General features: G+C 44.7%; 1 protein-coding gene across 5 annotated transcripts in view; it reads right to left on the reverse strand.

Annotated features, from left to right (window-relative positions):
• The window catches only part of oxr1a (oxidation resistance 1a), a 588813-nt gene that overhangs the window by 307902 nt on the left and 265359 nt on the right, over window positions 1-15552 (reverse strand). For all 5 annotated transcript variants that reach the window (XM_080193724.1, XM_080193727.1, XM_080193723.1 and 2 more), the window contains one exon: window positions 587-669. In XM_080193724.1, coding sequence (XP_080049850.1) covers window positions 587-669 — 83 coding nt within the window. The remainder of the gene's footprint in view (window positions 1-586; window positions 670-15552) is intronic.

Genomic DNA, 15552 nt, shown 5'->3' on the forward strand with positions numbered 1-15552 from the left:
CCTTAACAAAATTCCATTAACAATATTAATTGCAACTGTTGTAATACTTCTGTGTGGTTATAAAATATTTCCTAAAAAAAAACAAAGCCATTAGAGATAGGTTGTTCCAATATGCAAAGAATGGATAGAACTAAATTGTACAGGTTTACCAGGCTGTAAATTTCCATTGAAGGCTTTATTCAAAATTGCAACCGGCATAATATTTTTGAAATATTAACTGGTACAATCATTTATAGATTGTTTAATAAAAAAAGACAAAGTTAGGGAGAGGGAACCTTTGATCTCATCTGCCATCTGAAATTCACACACTGCTTCCAATCATCACCTAAACCGTCAGCAATTTACTATAGGGAGATTTCAAGAGCAGTACAGAGAGGAAAAGCACTTTCTCCAAGTATTGGGAATTGCAGGGCAATTGCATGGCAACAGTATTTGCAATTCAGGCTAAGGAGTGATTGCTTTTTGGGGCGACAAGGGAGCTTAAAAGATGTGTTCTCTCAGCAATTAAATGGATCTGCCTAATTATAAAATAATCTGAGGGTAGGCCCTTAGGATCTAGCCAGTTCTTGATCTTGCCCACACTCACCATGTATTCAATGGTCCCTTTGGGCTTCTGGAAAGACATCCGTCGTGCATCCTTTTTCTCCTGGGACTTTTTCTGATCGGGATCTAAAAGCAGATGAGATGACCAGGTGTGTTAGTTACAATGCTTTTCTCCCTCAACAACGTGCAAGGCTCTTAAATCCAGTGACGAGCTTGCTCATCATGTAGTTCACACTTGTATGCAGCAGCTCTACTTACATAATGATCATAAAATGACACTTCCCTTCTCTTATTCACCAGGATCATAGTTCAGATCTTTAACCATAACAAAGAAATGCATGAGTCTGCACTGGAATGCAGACTCATGCATGTGTGCATTATAGTGCATAAATTGGAGGTTGGGGAGTGAGGGAGTTTTAAGGGTTAATTTATTTAATGGTGATTTTCTATCTAAAGTCTATTCTTTTCTTTAATTTAGTAATTAACCAAAAGTTGCTCTTTGGGTTGGGAGAAGTTGAGCTTAGTCCAACTTTAACTTGTTAAAAAATAGGCTTTTTTAATTTCAACTAGTAATTCACGAGTTGCTTGGAGCTGCAAATAGTTAGTTAATTAGGTAACTAGCTTCAACTGGTTTTCAGAAGCTTGCATCACAGATCATTAAAACTGACCATCTTCCATTTTGCGATCTGCACTATAATACTGCTTTGAGCTGCATTAGAGACTTAAGTTGAAGTTTTGTGAATTAGGGACTGCTGCTTTGGATTGCATTAAGTAAGAGTTTCACGAATGAGACAGTTTGTGGAGTGCAACATAGAAATTAGGAGCAAGAGTCGGCCATTTGGCCCTTTGAGCCTGCTCCACCATTCAATATGATCATGGCTGGTCCTTGATCTCAGTACTATATTCTTGCTTTCTCTTCATACCCCGTGATGCCATTAAAATCTAAAAATTTATCAATCTCTTTCTTGAATACTTTCAGTGACTTGGCCTTCATAGCCTTCTGTGGCAGAGATTGCCACAGGTTCTCTAATCTTTGAGTAAAGAACCTTTTCCTCATTTCAGTCCTAAATGGTCAACCTTGTATCCTGAGACTGTGTTCCTTAGTTCTATACTCCCTCAACCAGGGAAAACACCCATTCTGCATCTAGACTATCCAGCCATTGAACTTTATATATTTCAATCAGACCTTCTCTCTCAAAATTTCACAGTGCAGAAGAGGCCCTTCAGCCCATTGAATCTGCACTGACACGAGAAACACTTAACCTACCTAAATAATCCCATTTACCAACACTTGGCCCACAGCCTTGAAAGTTATGATGTGCCAAGGTACATTGAAGGATATGAGGCAACATGCCTCCATCACCCTCCCAGGCAGTTGGTAATCAGACAGTCACCAACCTCTAGTTAAAAATGTTTTTCCTCACATCCCCCCTTAACCTCCTGTCTGTCACCTGGAAACTATGTCCTTTCATGACTAACTGTTCAACTAAGGGGAACAGCTGCTCCTTATCCGCTCTGTCCACCCCCTTCATAATTTTGTACACCTCGATCAGGTCACCCCTTAGTCTTTTTTGCTCCAACAAAAACAACCCAAGCCTATCCAACCTCTCTTCATAATTTAAATGTGCATCTCTCCAGCGCAATCACACCATTCTTATAGTGTTGTGACCTGAACTGCATATAGTACTATACCTGTGGCCTCACCAAAGTTTTATACAACTCTAACATGACTTCCGTGCTTTTGTAATCTATACCTTGATTGATGAAGTTAAGTGCCATATGCCTTTTTCACCATCTAACATGCCCTTCTGTTTCACAGGCGTATGGATAAACACACCAAGGTCTCTGTTCCACAAAACTGCCTAGTGTCATGCTGTTCATTGTGGGCAGCACGGTGGCACAGTGGTTAGCATTGCTGCCTCACAGCACCAGGTCCCCAGGTTCAATTCTGACCTCGGGTCACTGTCTGTGTGGAGTTTGCGCTTTCTCCTTGTATCTGCGTGGGTTTCCTCCTCGTGCTCCAGTTTCCTCCCACAGTCCAAAGATGTGCAATTTAGGTGGATTAGACATGCTAAATTGACATTCATGTCACGGGGATCAACAGGGTAAATGTGTGGGGTTACGGGAATAGGGCCCGGATGAGATCGTGGTCAGTACAGGTTCAATAGTCCAAATGGCCTCCTTCTGTAGTGTAGGGATTCTATGATCTATGAATACCTTCTTGTCAAATTAGTCCTTCCAAAGTGTATCAGCTTACATTTTGCAGGGTTACGTTCCACCTACCGTTTATCTGTCCATTTAACAATCCAGATTATATCTTCTTGTAGCCTAAGACCTCACTGTTAACCGCCCAGCCAATCTTCGTGTCATCCGTGAACTTACTAATCATACCCCACACATAGGCAAGAAAACTGACTCCCTTTATTAATTAAAATTTGCAGGTGTCAGAGAATAAACTTTCGCTACCTGATTTACCTAGTTAGGTTTCTTAGTAATGAGGGAGGAATTTTTGGGTGCAGTAGACTAATGAGTTCCTGATCTTGCTGACAGGTGGAGCACTATTGGCTCAGGTAGTAAATGTATAACATTCTAATTGGACCCTCCAGTATCAGTTGACAAGCCAGGTGGGAGATAAAGCGTTCAGAAAGAATATATCTTCCTCACACACGTACTGTTACGTCAGAGAGGATAGTCAGCACTTCTCTCCTGATGCATGCATTAGCAATAAATTTTCCTTCATTCTTTAAATACATGCTGTCTTTTATGGTCTTTATATTGGTCGAGTGAGGTCAACTGAGTTCAAGATTCCCCACAAGGACACCTCGGAAAATTCCTCTTATAGCTTCATTTGGAGTATTGCATGCAGTTCTGGTCACAGCACTACCAGAAGGACTTGGAAGCTTTGGAGAGAGCACAAAGGAGATTCACCAGGATGTTGTCTGGTCTCGAGGATCTTGACCAAGAGGAGAGGTTGAATAAACTAGGATAGTTTTCAATGGAAAGACAGAGGCTGATGGGAGACATGACAGAATTCTATAAAATTACCAGAGGCATATACAGGGTGGATAGTCAGAGGCTTTTTCATAGGATGGAAGTCTCAACTACAAGTGGGCACAGGTTCAAGGTGAGAAGGGGTAAGTTTAAGGGAGACGTGCAGGGAAAGTTTCTACGCAGGAAGTAGTGGATGCCTGGAACGCGCTGCCAGCAGAGGTGGTGGAAGCAAGAACAATAGCAACATTTACGAGGCATCTCGGTGGATACACAAATAGGGAGGGAATAGAGGGTTATGGACTGAATAAGGGCAGAAGGTTTTTTCCCCCAGTTTGGTCAAAACATCATGATCGACACAGGCTTGGAGGGCTGAAGGGCTTATTCTTATGCCGTACTTTTCTTTCTTTTAAGTCTGCCAACGCCTCCAATACCTTGTCAGTCACCATGTCAATTTGCTCAAGAACCTCGCTGTCTCTCTCCTTGAATTCTATACCTTCATCCTTATTCTGGAGTGAAGATGGACACAAAGTATTCGCTCAACACTGTACCAATGTCCTTTGGCTCCTACTCTTTCCCTGCTTATCCTCTTATCATTGATATACTTAGAGAATATCTTGGGATTTTCCTTCCCATTACTAGCCAGAGCATTCTCATATCTCTGCTTTGCTTTCCTAATTGGTTTCCTAAACTTCATCCTGCACTTTCCATATTTCAGTAATGCCTCCACTGATTGTACTTGTACTCCCTTTTGTACTTGTTCAAAGCCTTTCTTTTCCATCTCATTGTATCCTGAACATCTCTGGTCAGCACAGCAAGAAGTCTCACAACACCAGGTTAAAGTTCTACGGATTTATTTGGTAGCAAAGCTTTCAGAGCACTGCCCCTTCGTCAGGTGAGTGGGAGTTGTATTCACAAACAGGGCACATATAGACACAAATTCAATTTACATGATAATGGTTGGAATGTGAATCTTTACAGATAAAGAAGTCTTAAAAAGGTACAGACAATGAGAGAGGATTAAGCACAGGGGTTAAAAGAGATGCGTATGGTCTCCAGCCAGGACAGTTTTTGAGATTTTGCAAGCCCAGGCAAGTCATGGGGCTTACAGGTAGTGAGACATGAACCCAAGATCCCGGTTGAGGCCGTCCTCATGTGTGCGGAACTTGGCTATCAGTTTCTGCTCAGTGATTCTGCATTGTCGTGTGATGTGAAGGCCGCCTTGGAGAAAGCTCACCCGAAGATCAGAGGCCGAATGCCCATGACCACTGAAGTGTTCCCCAACAGGAAGAGAACGCTCTTGCTTGGTGGTTGTCGAGCAGTGTTCATTCATCTGTCGTCGTAGCGTCTGCACGGTCTCCCCAACGTATCATGCCTCGGGACATCCTTTCCTGCAGCGTATTGGGTAGACAACATTGGTCGAGTTGCAAGATTTTGTATCATGTACCTGGTGGATGGTGTTCTCACAGAAGATGATGGCATCTGTGACGATGATCTGGTATGTCTTGCAGAGGTTGCTGTGGCAGGATTGTGTGGTGTCATGGTCACTGTTGGGTAGTTGAAAGTTGGGTAGTTTGCTGTGGACAGTGGTCTGTTCGAGGTTGTGTGGTTGTTTGAAGGCAAGAAGTGGGAGCGTGGGGATGGCCTTGGCGAGTTGTTCATCTTCAATCGATGACATGTCGAAGGCTACAGAGAAGATGTTGTAGCTTCTCCACTCTAGGGAAATACTGCACGACGAAGGGTGCTTTGTCTGCCATGTCCTGCGTTTGTCTTCTGAGGAATTTGGTGCGGTGTTTCACGGTGGCATGTCGGAACTGTTGATCGATGAGTCGAGCGTCATATCCTGTTCTTATGAGGGCATCTTTCAGCGTCTGGAGATATCTATTGCGATCCTCCTATCTGAGCAGATCCTGAGTATATGGAGGGGTTGTCCGCAAGGGATGGCTTCTTTAACATGTTTAGGATAGAAGCTGGAGAAGTGGAGCATCGTGAGGTTATCCATGGGCTTGAGGTACAGTGAAGTGCTGAGGTGACCATCCTTAATGGAGATGCGTGTGTCCAAGAATGCAACCGATTCCAGAAAGTAGTCCATGGGGAGTCTGATGGTGGGATGGAACTTTTTGAAGTCATCATATAGTTGTTTCAATGATTGTTCATCATGAGCCCAAAGGAAGAAAACGTCATCGATGTATCTAGTGTATAGCACTGGTTGAAGGTCCTGTGCAGTGAAGAAGTCTTGATCAAACCTGTGCATAAAGATGTTGGCATATTGAGATGCGAATTTAGTCCTCATGTCTGTTCCGTGTGCCTGGATGAAGAATTGGTTGTTGAAGGTGACAACGTTGTGAGTCCAGGATAAAGCAAACGAGTTGTAAAGTTGCATCTGGAGATCACCTGTTGTCAGCATTGAGTACTGAGGCAGTTGCAGCAATGCCACCGTCATGGGGGATGCTGGTATAGAGTGCCGAGATATCCATCACGACGAGGGGTGCTCCTGGTTCAACTGCTCCACGTCTGTTGAGTTTCTGTAGAAAGTCCGTAGTGTCGCGACAAACGTTGGGGGTTCTTAGTACAATGGGTTTCACGATGCCCTCGACATAGCCAGAGGTTCTCGCACAGGGTCCCATTGCCCGATACGATGGGACGGCCGAGTGTGTTTGCTTTGTGTATCTTCGGGAGCCAGTAGAGATCTCCAATGCAGGAAGTACGTGGGATGAGAGCACGGAGGGTGCTCTGAAGGTCCAGATCAAAATGTCTTGATCAGTCTGTTGAGTTGATGGCTGTGTTCTTTGGTCAGATCTGCGGGTAACTGTCTGTAGTGTTCTGCATTGTTCAGTTGTCAGTACACTTCTTTGCAGTAATCTGTTCTGTTTAATATGACACTGCCCCCTCCTTTGTCATCAAACCAACAGATAATGTTGCAGTTGGTCTTGAAAGTGCAGATGGCATTGCATTGTGCTTGGGTGATGTTCGGGACTGTCTTGAGTGCGGTTGATGAACCTGGTATTGACGCACCTCCTGATGGCTTGGGCAAACATGTCGAGTCGAGGACAGCAGCCTTCCGGAGGAGTCCAATTCGACTCTTTCCGCTTCGGTTGCTGCACCACGGATCTCTCTGTTGGCTGTTCCGGTTCACTGGCTGTCTCATTGTGTTTGTAGAAGAACTCCCGCAGCCTCACTGGCCTGATGAATTCTACTGTGTCTGCCGCAAGACTGATGGGGTCCATTTTGGTGGCAGGGCAGAAATTGAGCCCTCAGCTGAAAACTTCGATTTCATCTGGTTGAAGTGTGTAGTCCGACAAGTTGACAATGGATGTCACTGCAGTGGTACTGTTTTCTACTGTGGGAGGCTTGGTTGCTGCTGGTGGTGATGCCAAGTTTCTCAAGTTTCCTGTTATTGATGTGCATGTAGATAGCATAGTTCCTTTGTCTCGTCTGCTTTGCAGTGTTTTGCAGCTGGTCTGCGTCCTGAGCCCAAGATGAGAATATGGACTCTATCTTTGTCCCCAGGATGCAGCATTTGCAGTAGAGCTGGTTTTTAAGGTGGTTGAGGAGTGTGAGAGAGGTGCAATGGCAAAGTCTCCCAGCGTAGTCTGTGTTATAGGTTGAAACTGAGTCCTGAGATGTTATACACTAGATACAGCAATGACATTTTCTTCCTTTGGAGTCATGGTGAACAATCACTGACACAACTATATGATGACATCAACAAGTTCCATCCTACCATCAGACTCACCATGGACTACTCTCCGGAATCAAGGACAGTCACCTCAGCACTTCATTGTACCGCAAGCCCACAGAGAACCTCAGGATGCACCACTTTTCCAGCTTCCACCCTAAACACATTAAAGAAGCCATCCCCCACGGACAAGCCCTCCATATACACAGGTTCTGCACAAAAATGAGGAGGTTCACAACAGACACCTCCAGATGCTGGAAGAGGCCCTCATAAGAACAGGATATGGTGCTCAACTCATTGATCGACTGTTCCGACACGCCACAGCGAAAAACCTCACCGACCTCCTCAGAAGACAAACACGAGACACGGCAGACAGTATTCGTCCAATATTCCCCAGAGGGGAGAAGCTACGACATCTTCTCCAGAGCTTTCAACATGTCAATGATAAAGGCGAACATCTTGCCAAGGCCATCCCCACACTCCCCCTTCTTGCCTTCAAACAACCGCACACAATCTCAAACAGACCATCGTCCGTAGCAAACTACCCAGCCTTCAGGAGAACAGTGACTACGACACCACACAACCCTGCCGCAGCAACCTCTGCGATACATGCCGGATCATTGACATGGATGCTATCATCTCATGTGAGAATACCATCCACCAGGTACACGGTACATACTCTTGCAACTTGGCCAACGTTGTTTACTTGCTACGCTGCAGGAAAGGATGTCCCAAGTCATGGTACATTGGGGAAACCATGCAGATGCTACGACAACGGATGAATCAACACCGCTCGACAATCACCAGGCAGGAGTGTTCTCTTCCTGTTGGGGAACACTTCAGCAGTCACGGGCATTCAGCTTCTGATCTTTGGGTAAGTGTTCTCTAAGGCGGCCTTCACGACACACAACAGCACAATGTCGCTGAGCAGAAACTGATAGCCAAGTTCCGCACACAAGGACAGCCTCAACTGGGATCTTGGGTTCATGTCACACTATCTGTAACCCCCACAACCTGCCTGGGCTTGCAAAATCTCACTAACTGTCCTGGCTGGAGACAGTACATCTCTTGAACTTGTGCTTAACCCTCTCTCCACTCAAAATGTCTGTACCTTTAAGACTTGATTACCTGTAAATTCCAACCATTATCTTCTAAATTGAGATTGTGTCTATATAAGCTATGTTTGTGAACACAACTCCTGCTCACCTCATGAAGGGTCAGTGCTCCAAAAGCTTGTGGCTTTGCTACCAAATAAACCTGTTGGACTTTAACCTGGTGTTGTGAGACTTCTTACTGTGCTTACCCCAGTCCAACATCAACATTTCCACATCATCCATGGTGTCTCTGGCCTTGTCATTCCTTCCTACCACACTAGAGGGAAAATGTTGAACCTGTACCCTCCCCATTTCTTTTTTAAATGTCCCACATTGTTCTTCTGTACATTTCCCCACAAGAAGCTGTTCTCAGAATCCTGCTTTATTTTACAAAACTTTGCTTTCGTAGGACACTTGGCCCATCGAATCTGCACTGACCACAATCCCATCCAGGCCTTATTCCCATAACCCCATGCATTTATCTTAGCTAATGCCCTTGACGCTAGGAGCAATTTAGCATGGCCAATCCACCTAATCTGCACATCCTTTGGACTGTGGGAGGAAACCCATGCAGACACAGGGAGAATGTGCAAACTTACCTAATTCAGAACCTTTCTATACCACAACTGACAAAAAGAAGTGTCCTATATGCCTTAACTATCCGGTTCACCTGCTCTGCCAGTTCAAGGTGTCTGTGAATAAGTTCCCTATGATCTTCTGAGCTTCCTAATGTCCTGCCATTAAATATTCCCTTGTTCCAAAGTGCATCACCTAGCACTTATCACGGTTAGATATTATCTGCCAATGCTCTGCCATTTGACCAATCCACTTATATTGTCCTGTAACCTATAGCTTCTTCACTACTAACCACTGCATCAGTCTGTGTCATTTGCAAATTGACATATCATTCCCCCCCCATTCTCATTTATATCATTTATATATATAACAAACAATAAAAAAAGGACACAGCACTTTTCACAGTAACTTCATTGCAATGTTAATGAAAGCCTACTTGCGACTAATATATAAACTTAAATTTACCTTGTGGTCCGCCACTGGACACCAGCCTCCAGACACTCAAACAACCTTCTACCACAACCCTATTACTAAGCTAGTTTCAGATTCATCTCGCCAAGGTTTCCTGAATTTCATGTACTTCAACCTTGTCAAGCAGTCTCCAATGTGGGTCCTTGTCAAAGGCTTTGCTAAAATCCATACAAAATGCATCAACTCAAATGCATGGCTTTGTGAGTGGAAAATCATGTCTTACAAATTTGCTTGAGTTTTTTGAAGGGGTAACCAAGAAGGTAGATGAGGGCAGTGCAATTGATGTTGTCTACATGGACTTTAGCAAGACTTTTGACAACGTAACACATGGCAGGTTGTTGCATAAGGTTAAATCTCATGGGATCCAGGGTGAGGTAGCGAAATGGATAGAAAATTGGCTTGATGACAGAAGCCAGAGGGTGGTTGTAGAGGATTGTTTTTCAAACTGGAGGCCTGTGACCAGCGGTGTGCCTCAAAGATCAATGCTGGGTCTACTGTCATTTGTCATTCATATTAATGATTTGGATGAGAATTTAGGAGGCATTGTTAGTGAGTTTGCAGATGACACCAAGATTGGTGGCATAGTGGACAGCGAAGAAGGTTATCTTAGATTGCAACGGGATCAATGGACTAACAAAAGGCAGATGGAGTTTAATTTAGATAAATGTAAGGTGATGCATTTTGGTAGATTGAATCAGAGCAGGACTTACCCAGTTAATGGCATTGGGGAGAATTACAGAATAAAGAGATCTAGGAGTACATGTTCATAGTTCTTTGAAAATGGAGTTACAGGTGGACAGAGATGAAAAAGGCATTCAGCATGCTTAGTTTCATTGGTCAGGATGTTGAATCGAGGAGTTGGGACATCTTGTTGAAGTTGTACAACACATTTGTAAGGCCACAGTCGGAATACCGTGTACAGTTCTGGTCACCCTATTATAGAAAGGATGTTATTAAATTATAAAGAGCACAGAAGTAATTTACTAGGATGCTATTGGGACTTGACGGCTTGAGTTATCAGGAGAGGCTTGATAGACTGGAACTTTTTCCTCTGGCACATAAAAGGCTGAGGAGCAATCTTATAGAGGTCTATAAAATAATGAGGGGTGCAGATCAATATCTTTTCCCAAAGGGGAGTCTAAAACTAGAGGGCATACATTTAAGGTGAGAGGGGAGAGATACAAACGGGTCCAGAGGAGCAATTTTTTCACACAGAGGATGGTGAGTGTCTGGAACAAGCTGCCAGAGGTAATAGTGAAGGCAGGTAAAATTCTGTTTTTTAAAAGCGTTTTGACAATTAGATGGGTATAGAGGGATATAGACCAGATGTGGGCAATTGGGACCAGTTTCTAAAAAGAGCAGCATAGACAAGCTGGGCCGAACAGCCTGTTTCCATTCTGTAAACATCTGACTAACTGCACTTTGCTCATCCACTCAATCATGTTTTTGTAAAATTCTAGCAAATTTGTTAAGCGTGACCTTCCTCTGACAATGCCACTCTGTCTAGCCCTAATCAACCTATGCCTTTTCAAGTTGAGATTAATTCTCTCCTTCAGAATTTTCTTCAATGGTTTCCCTACCACTGATGTGAGACTCTCTGGTCTGTGCTTCCCTGCTTCATAGCTACCACCCTCTTCAAAAAATGGAACCACATTAGCCTCCTCCAGTCCTCTCCACTTTCCCCATGGCCTTAAGGAATTAACAAATTGTGTCAGACCTGCTGTAATTTCCTGCCTTGTCTCCCACAGCAGCCTGGGATGTAATTCATCCGGGCCTGGTTATTTGTCGATTTTTACCCATCAAAGCCCGCCAATAGATCCTCACTTCCCCTGTCAAACTGCTCAAGCTCCAAACAGTCCCCTTTCCTGAATTCTATGCCTATGTCCTTCTCCTGAGTGAAGACAGATGAGAAGGATTCATTTAACACCTTTCCAATGTCCTGCTTTGTACGCAAATTGCATCCACCCCCCCCCCCCCCCCCCCCCGGGTTTCCAATGAGCCCTACTATTCCCCTTCATGTATTTAGGTGGTTAAAGTCATTGAATTCAATCATTTGGGACAATGAACCTTGGCTGTGAAGAGGGCTGTCCTGATAATGTTTAATCCATTCAGTTTAAACAAAAGACCTGAACTGAACTCGTTATGACCATGTTTGATAACTGGCTAGCTTGTACAGTCAGGTCATGTGACAGCAAGCATAATAGCAGCTCGTCCCACCCATTGAATCACAGAACCATCATAGAACCCTACAGTGCAGAAAGAGGCCCTTCAGCTCATCGAGTCTGCACCAACCACAATCCCACCCAGGCCCTACCCCAATATCATACCCACTAATCCCTCTAACCTACGTATTCCTGGACACTAAGAGGCAATTTCTTAGCATGGCCAATCAACCTAACTGGCACATCTTTGGACTGTGGGAGGAAACCGGAGCACCCAGAGGAAACCCGTGCAGACATGAGGAGAATGTGCAAACTCCACACAGACAGTGACCCGAGCCGGGAATTGAACCCAGGACCCTGGAGCTGTGAAGCAGCATTGATGAGCAGGGTGAGCTAATAAAATTGCAAGAGAGCTGACAAATCAGGTTTGTGCCCCCGATTTCTCAGCTCTCGCAATATCTGGCACAATCAATGTCTCATTAGCGTGTCTGGCAAGCCGGGGACTCAATTGCCTTCGTGACCACATTAGAAAAGGTTCTCTCCGGCAAGGAAAACACCTGGTCCACTACAACGGGGAACAGTTGCATTGTCCTCACCAGTAGAACTGGAGACCATTAAAGCCCCCCCCCCACCATGGAGGTCAGAGGAAAAGGTGGGGTGTCCCTTGGGCAGTGCCAGCCTGGCACCTTGGTACTGCCAGGGGGCCCATTGCACACTTTGCAGGAAATTGGTGGGGGCAGGGCAGGGGGGACATAAGAACATAAGAAATAGGAGCAGGAGTAGGCCATCTAGCCCTTCGAGCCTGCCCCGCCATCCAATAAGATCATGGCTGATCTGAAGTGGATCAGTTCCACTTTCCTGCTTTCTCCCCATAACCCTTAATTCCCTTGTCTATCAGAAACCTATCTACCCATGACTTGAATATATTTAGCGAGGTAGCCTCCACCACTTCAACGGGCAGAGAATTCCAGAGATTCACCACCCTTTGAGCGAAGTTCCTCCTCAACTCTGGTCTAAACTGCAACTCCCCCCCCTTATCTTGAGGCTGTGTCCTCTAGTCCTGCTATCCTTTCTAAGTGGGAAGAATCTCTCTACCTCTACCCTATCCATCCCCTTCATTATCTTATACGTCTCTATAAGATCCCCCCTCATCCTTCTAAACTCCAACGAGTACAGATCCAGTCTATTTAGTCTCTCTTCATAGTCCAACGCCCTCATCTCTGGTATCAGCCTAGTGAACCTCCTCTGCACTCCCTCCAAGGCCAAAATATCCTTCTGCAAGTGCGGCGACCAAAACTGCATACAGTACTCCAGCTGTGGCCTCACCAGTGCCCTGTTCAGTTGCAGCAAGACTTTTATATTCTATCCCCCTCGCTATAAAGGCCAACATTCCATTAGCCTTCTTGATCACCTGCTGCACCTGCAGACTGGGTTTTTGTGACTTGTGCACAAGGACCCCCAGGTCCCCCTGCACCGTAGCATGTTGCAGCTTTTTGCCTTTTAAATAATAATCCCTCCTACTATTATTTCTGCCAAAGTGGATAACCTCACACTTGCTAACATTGTACTCCAGTTGCCAGGTCCTCGCCCACTCACTCAGCCTATCCAGATCCGTCTGCAGACTTTCCACACCCTCCACGCAATTTGCTTTTCCAATCATCTTCGTGTCATCAGCAAATTTCGTCACCCTACACTCAGCCCCCTCCTCCATCTATATAAATGGCAAATAGTTGAGGCCCCAGCACCGATCCCTGCGGCATTCCACTAGTCACCAACCGCCAACCAGAATAGCACCCGCTGATACCAACTCTTTGCTTCCTATTAGACAGCCAATGCTCTATCCACGCTAACACCTTACCCCCAACTCCCTGCATCCTCACCTTCTGTAGCAACCTTTTGTGAGGCACCTTATCAAACGCTTTTGGAAATCTAAAAACACCACATCCACCGTTGGACATATTTCCAACTTCAACTAAGTGGAAATAGTGTGGAGCCATTCCACTACATCTCAACTGGCCATCTGAAAACATATTAAAAAGACATTTTAAGCAAAGAATAGTGAACTTGGCCAAAGATCAGCCATAATCACACTATGTGGTGAAACAGATGCCAGGCACTAAATGGCCAACTGCTTTTTCTGTGTTCTTTTAAGGCACAAAGGCTAGGTGGAGTTTTGAAAGAACAGTTGGAGGTGACTGGGGATGGTACGGTGGAGAAAATATTATTTGCAGGAGGCGACTCAGAACCAAACGGGATTGGAAATGGTAGTATGGGTGGTGAATAATACAGTTAAGTTACTTGCGTAGCTAGCGCACAAATTATGGAAGAGACTGCATCGAAAATGTGGGGCTATAAGGAATTTGGAACTGAGTGGGAATTCACAGTGGCACACTGGCCTCAGTGCCCGGGACCCGGGTTCGATTTCTGGCTTGGGTCTCTCCCCGCCCCCCGTTTGTGTGGAGTTTGCACGTTCTTCCTGTGTCTGCATGGGTTTCCTCTGGGTGCTCCCATTTCCTCCCAGAGTCCAAAGATGTGCAGATTCGGTGAATCGGTCATGCTAAATTCTCTGTGTACCCAAACAAGCGTGGTGACTAGGGGTTTTCACAATAATGTTAATGCAATGTTAACGTAAGCCTACTTGTGATTAATAAGTAAACTTTAACTTTAATATGCTGCAAAGGGGAAAGAAGAGCCTTTTTCTGGTTTTCTCCTAGGTTTCTAACTTTATAATCTTACCCTGCTGCGATAGCAGATGTCACAAGGAAAAGTGCTGATTGGTATGTAGTGAATAAGATCAGCTAAGTATTAAACAATTTTCTCACTTACAGTTTCAGAGGTCAATTTTGTGGTTTATAGTTTGTAAGCGTTATATTCAGTAGTAATGAGGAGCAGGAAAGAAGGGCCCGAGAGAATTGGATATAATCTGGTCTCAAGCATCTTCCAAAAGTTTAATTCAAAGGGGGAAAATCAGGACAGGAAAGCTCCAAGCCATGGTATTCTCTTCGTGCACCACATGGGAGGCAGTGTCTAGGGTCAGCATGTGTGCAGGAAATGTCTCCAGCTGCAACTCCTAGAAGCTCATGTTGTGGAGCTGCAGTGGCAGCTGGGGACACTGTGGATCATCTGAGAGGCGGAGAGCATCACGGATAGTATGTAGAGAGAGGTAATCACAGTGCAGGCTAAGATTCTCCTGGCAAGAAGGGAATGGGTGGCCACCAGGAACAGCAAGAGGGTGAGGCAAGCAGTGTAGAAATCCCCTGTGGACACTGTAAGCGTTATATTCAGTAGTGATGAGGAGCAGGAAAGAAGGGCCCGAGAGAATTGGATATAATCTGGTCTCAAACATCTTCCAAAAGTTTAATTCAACAGGGGGAAAATCAAGACAGGAAAGCTCCAAGCCATGGTATGGCTTGGAGTTTTGGCATATAACTGATATGCCATTTTGGATACTACTTAGGGGAATAGATTCTCGAGAGAAAGAGCAACAGCCAAATTAGTTGCGCCATAGTTGGTTCTGCTGCACAGGGTAGGAGTAAAAAGTGTAAGAATGCAATGGTTATAGGGGATTCAATTGCAAGAGGGATAGATGGCCGCAAATGAGATTCCAGGATGGTACGCTGCCTCCCTGGTGCTAGGGTCAAGGATGTCTCAGAGCAGTTGCACGCCAATTTTGAAGGGGGAGGGTGAACAGCCAATGGTTGTGGTACAATTAGTACATTGGGAGCAGTTTAAAATTCAGCAAAGGAGGACTAAGGAAAGGGAAAAATAGAGTATGAAAGTAAGGTGGGAAGCTGAAAACTGACTATAAAAGTCAGTAGGTATAGATATGTAAGGAAAAGATTGACAAAAACGAATGTAGGCCACATAATGGGGAACAAAGAAATGGCTGAGGAACTAAACTTGTCCTTTGCTCCTATCATCACAAAGACATAAATAATATACCAGAAGTTATAAGATGATCAAGTTTGAGTGAGGAGCTGAAAAAATAATCAGTATTGATGATGCAATCGATGCGATGGGAGCAACACACTATGGAGAC

Source organism: Carcharhinus amblyrhynchos, chromosome 8 (assembly GCF_965287045.1).
Source record: "Carcharhinus amblyrhynchos chromosome 8, sCarAmb.v2.hapA, whole genome shotgun sequence".
Taxonomy (NCBI): domain Eukaryota; kingdom Metazoa; phylum Chordata; class Chondrichthyes; order Carcharhiniformes; family Carcharhinidae; genus Carcharhinus; species Carcharhinus amblyrhynchos.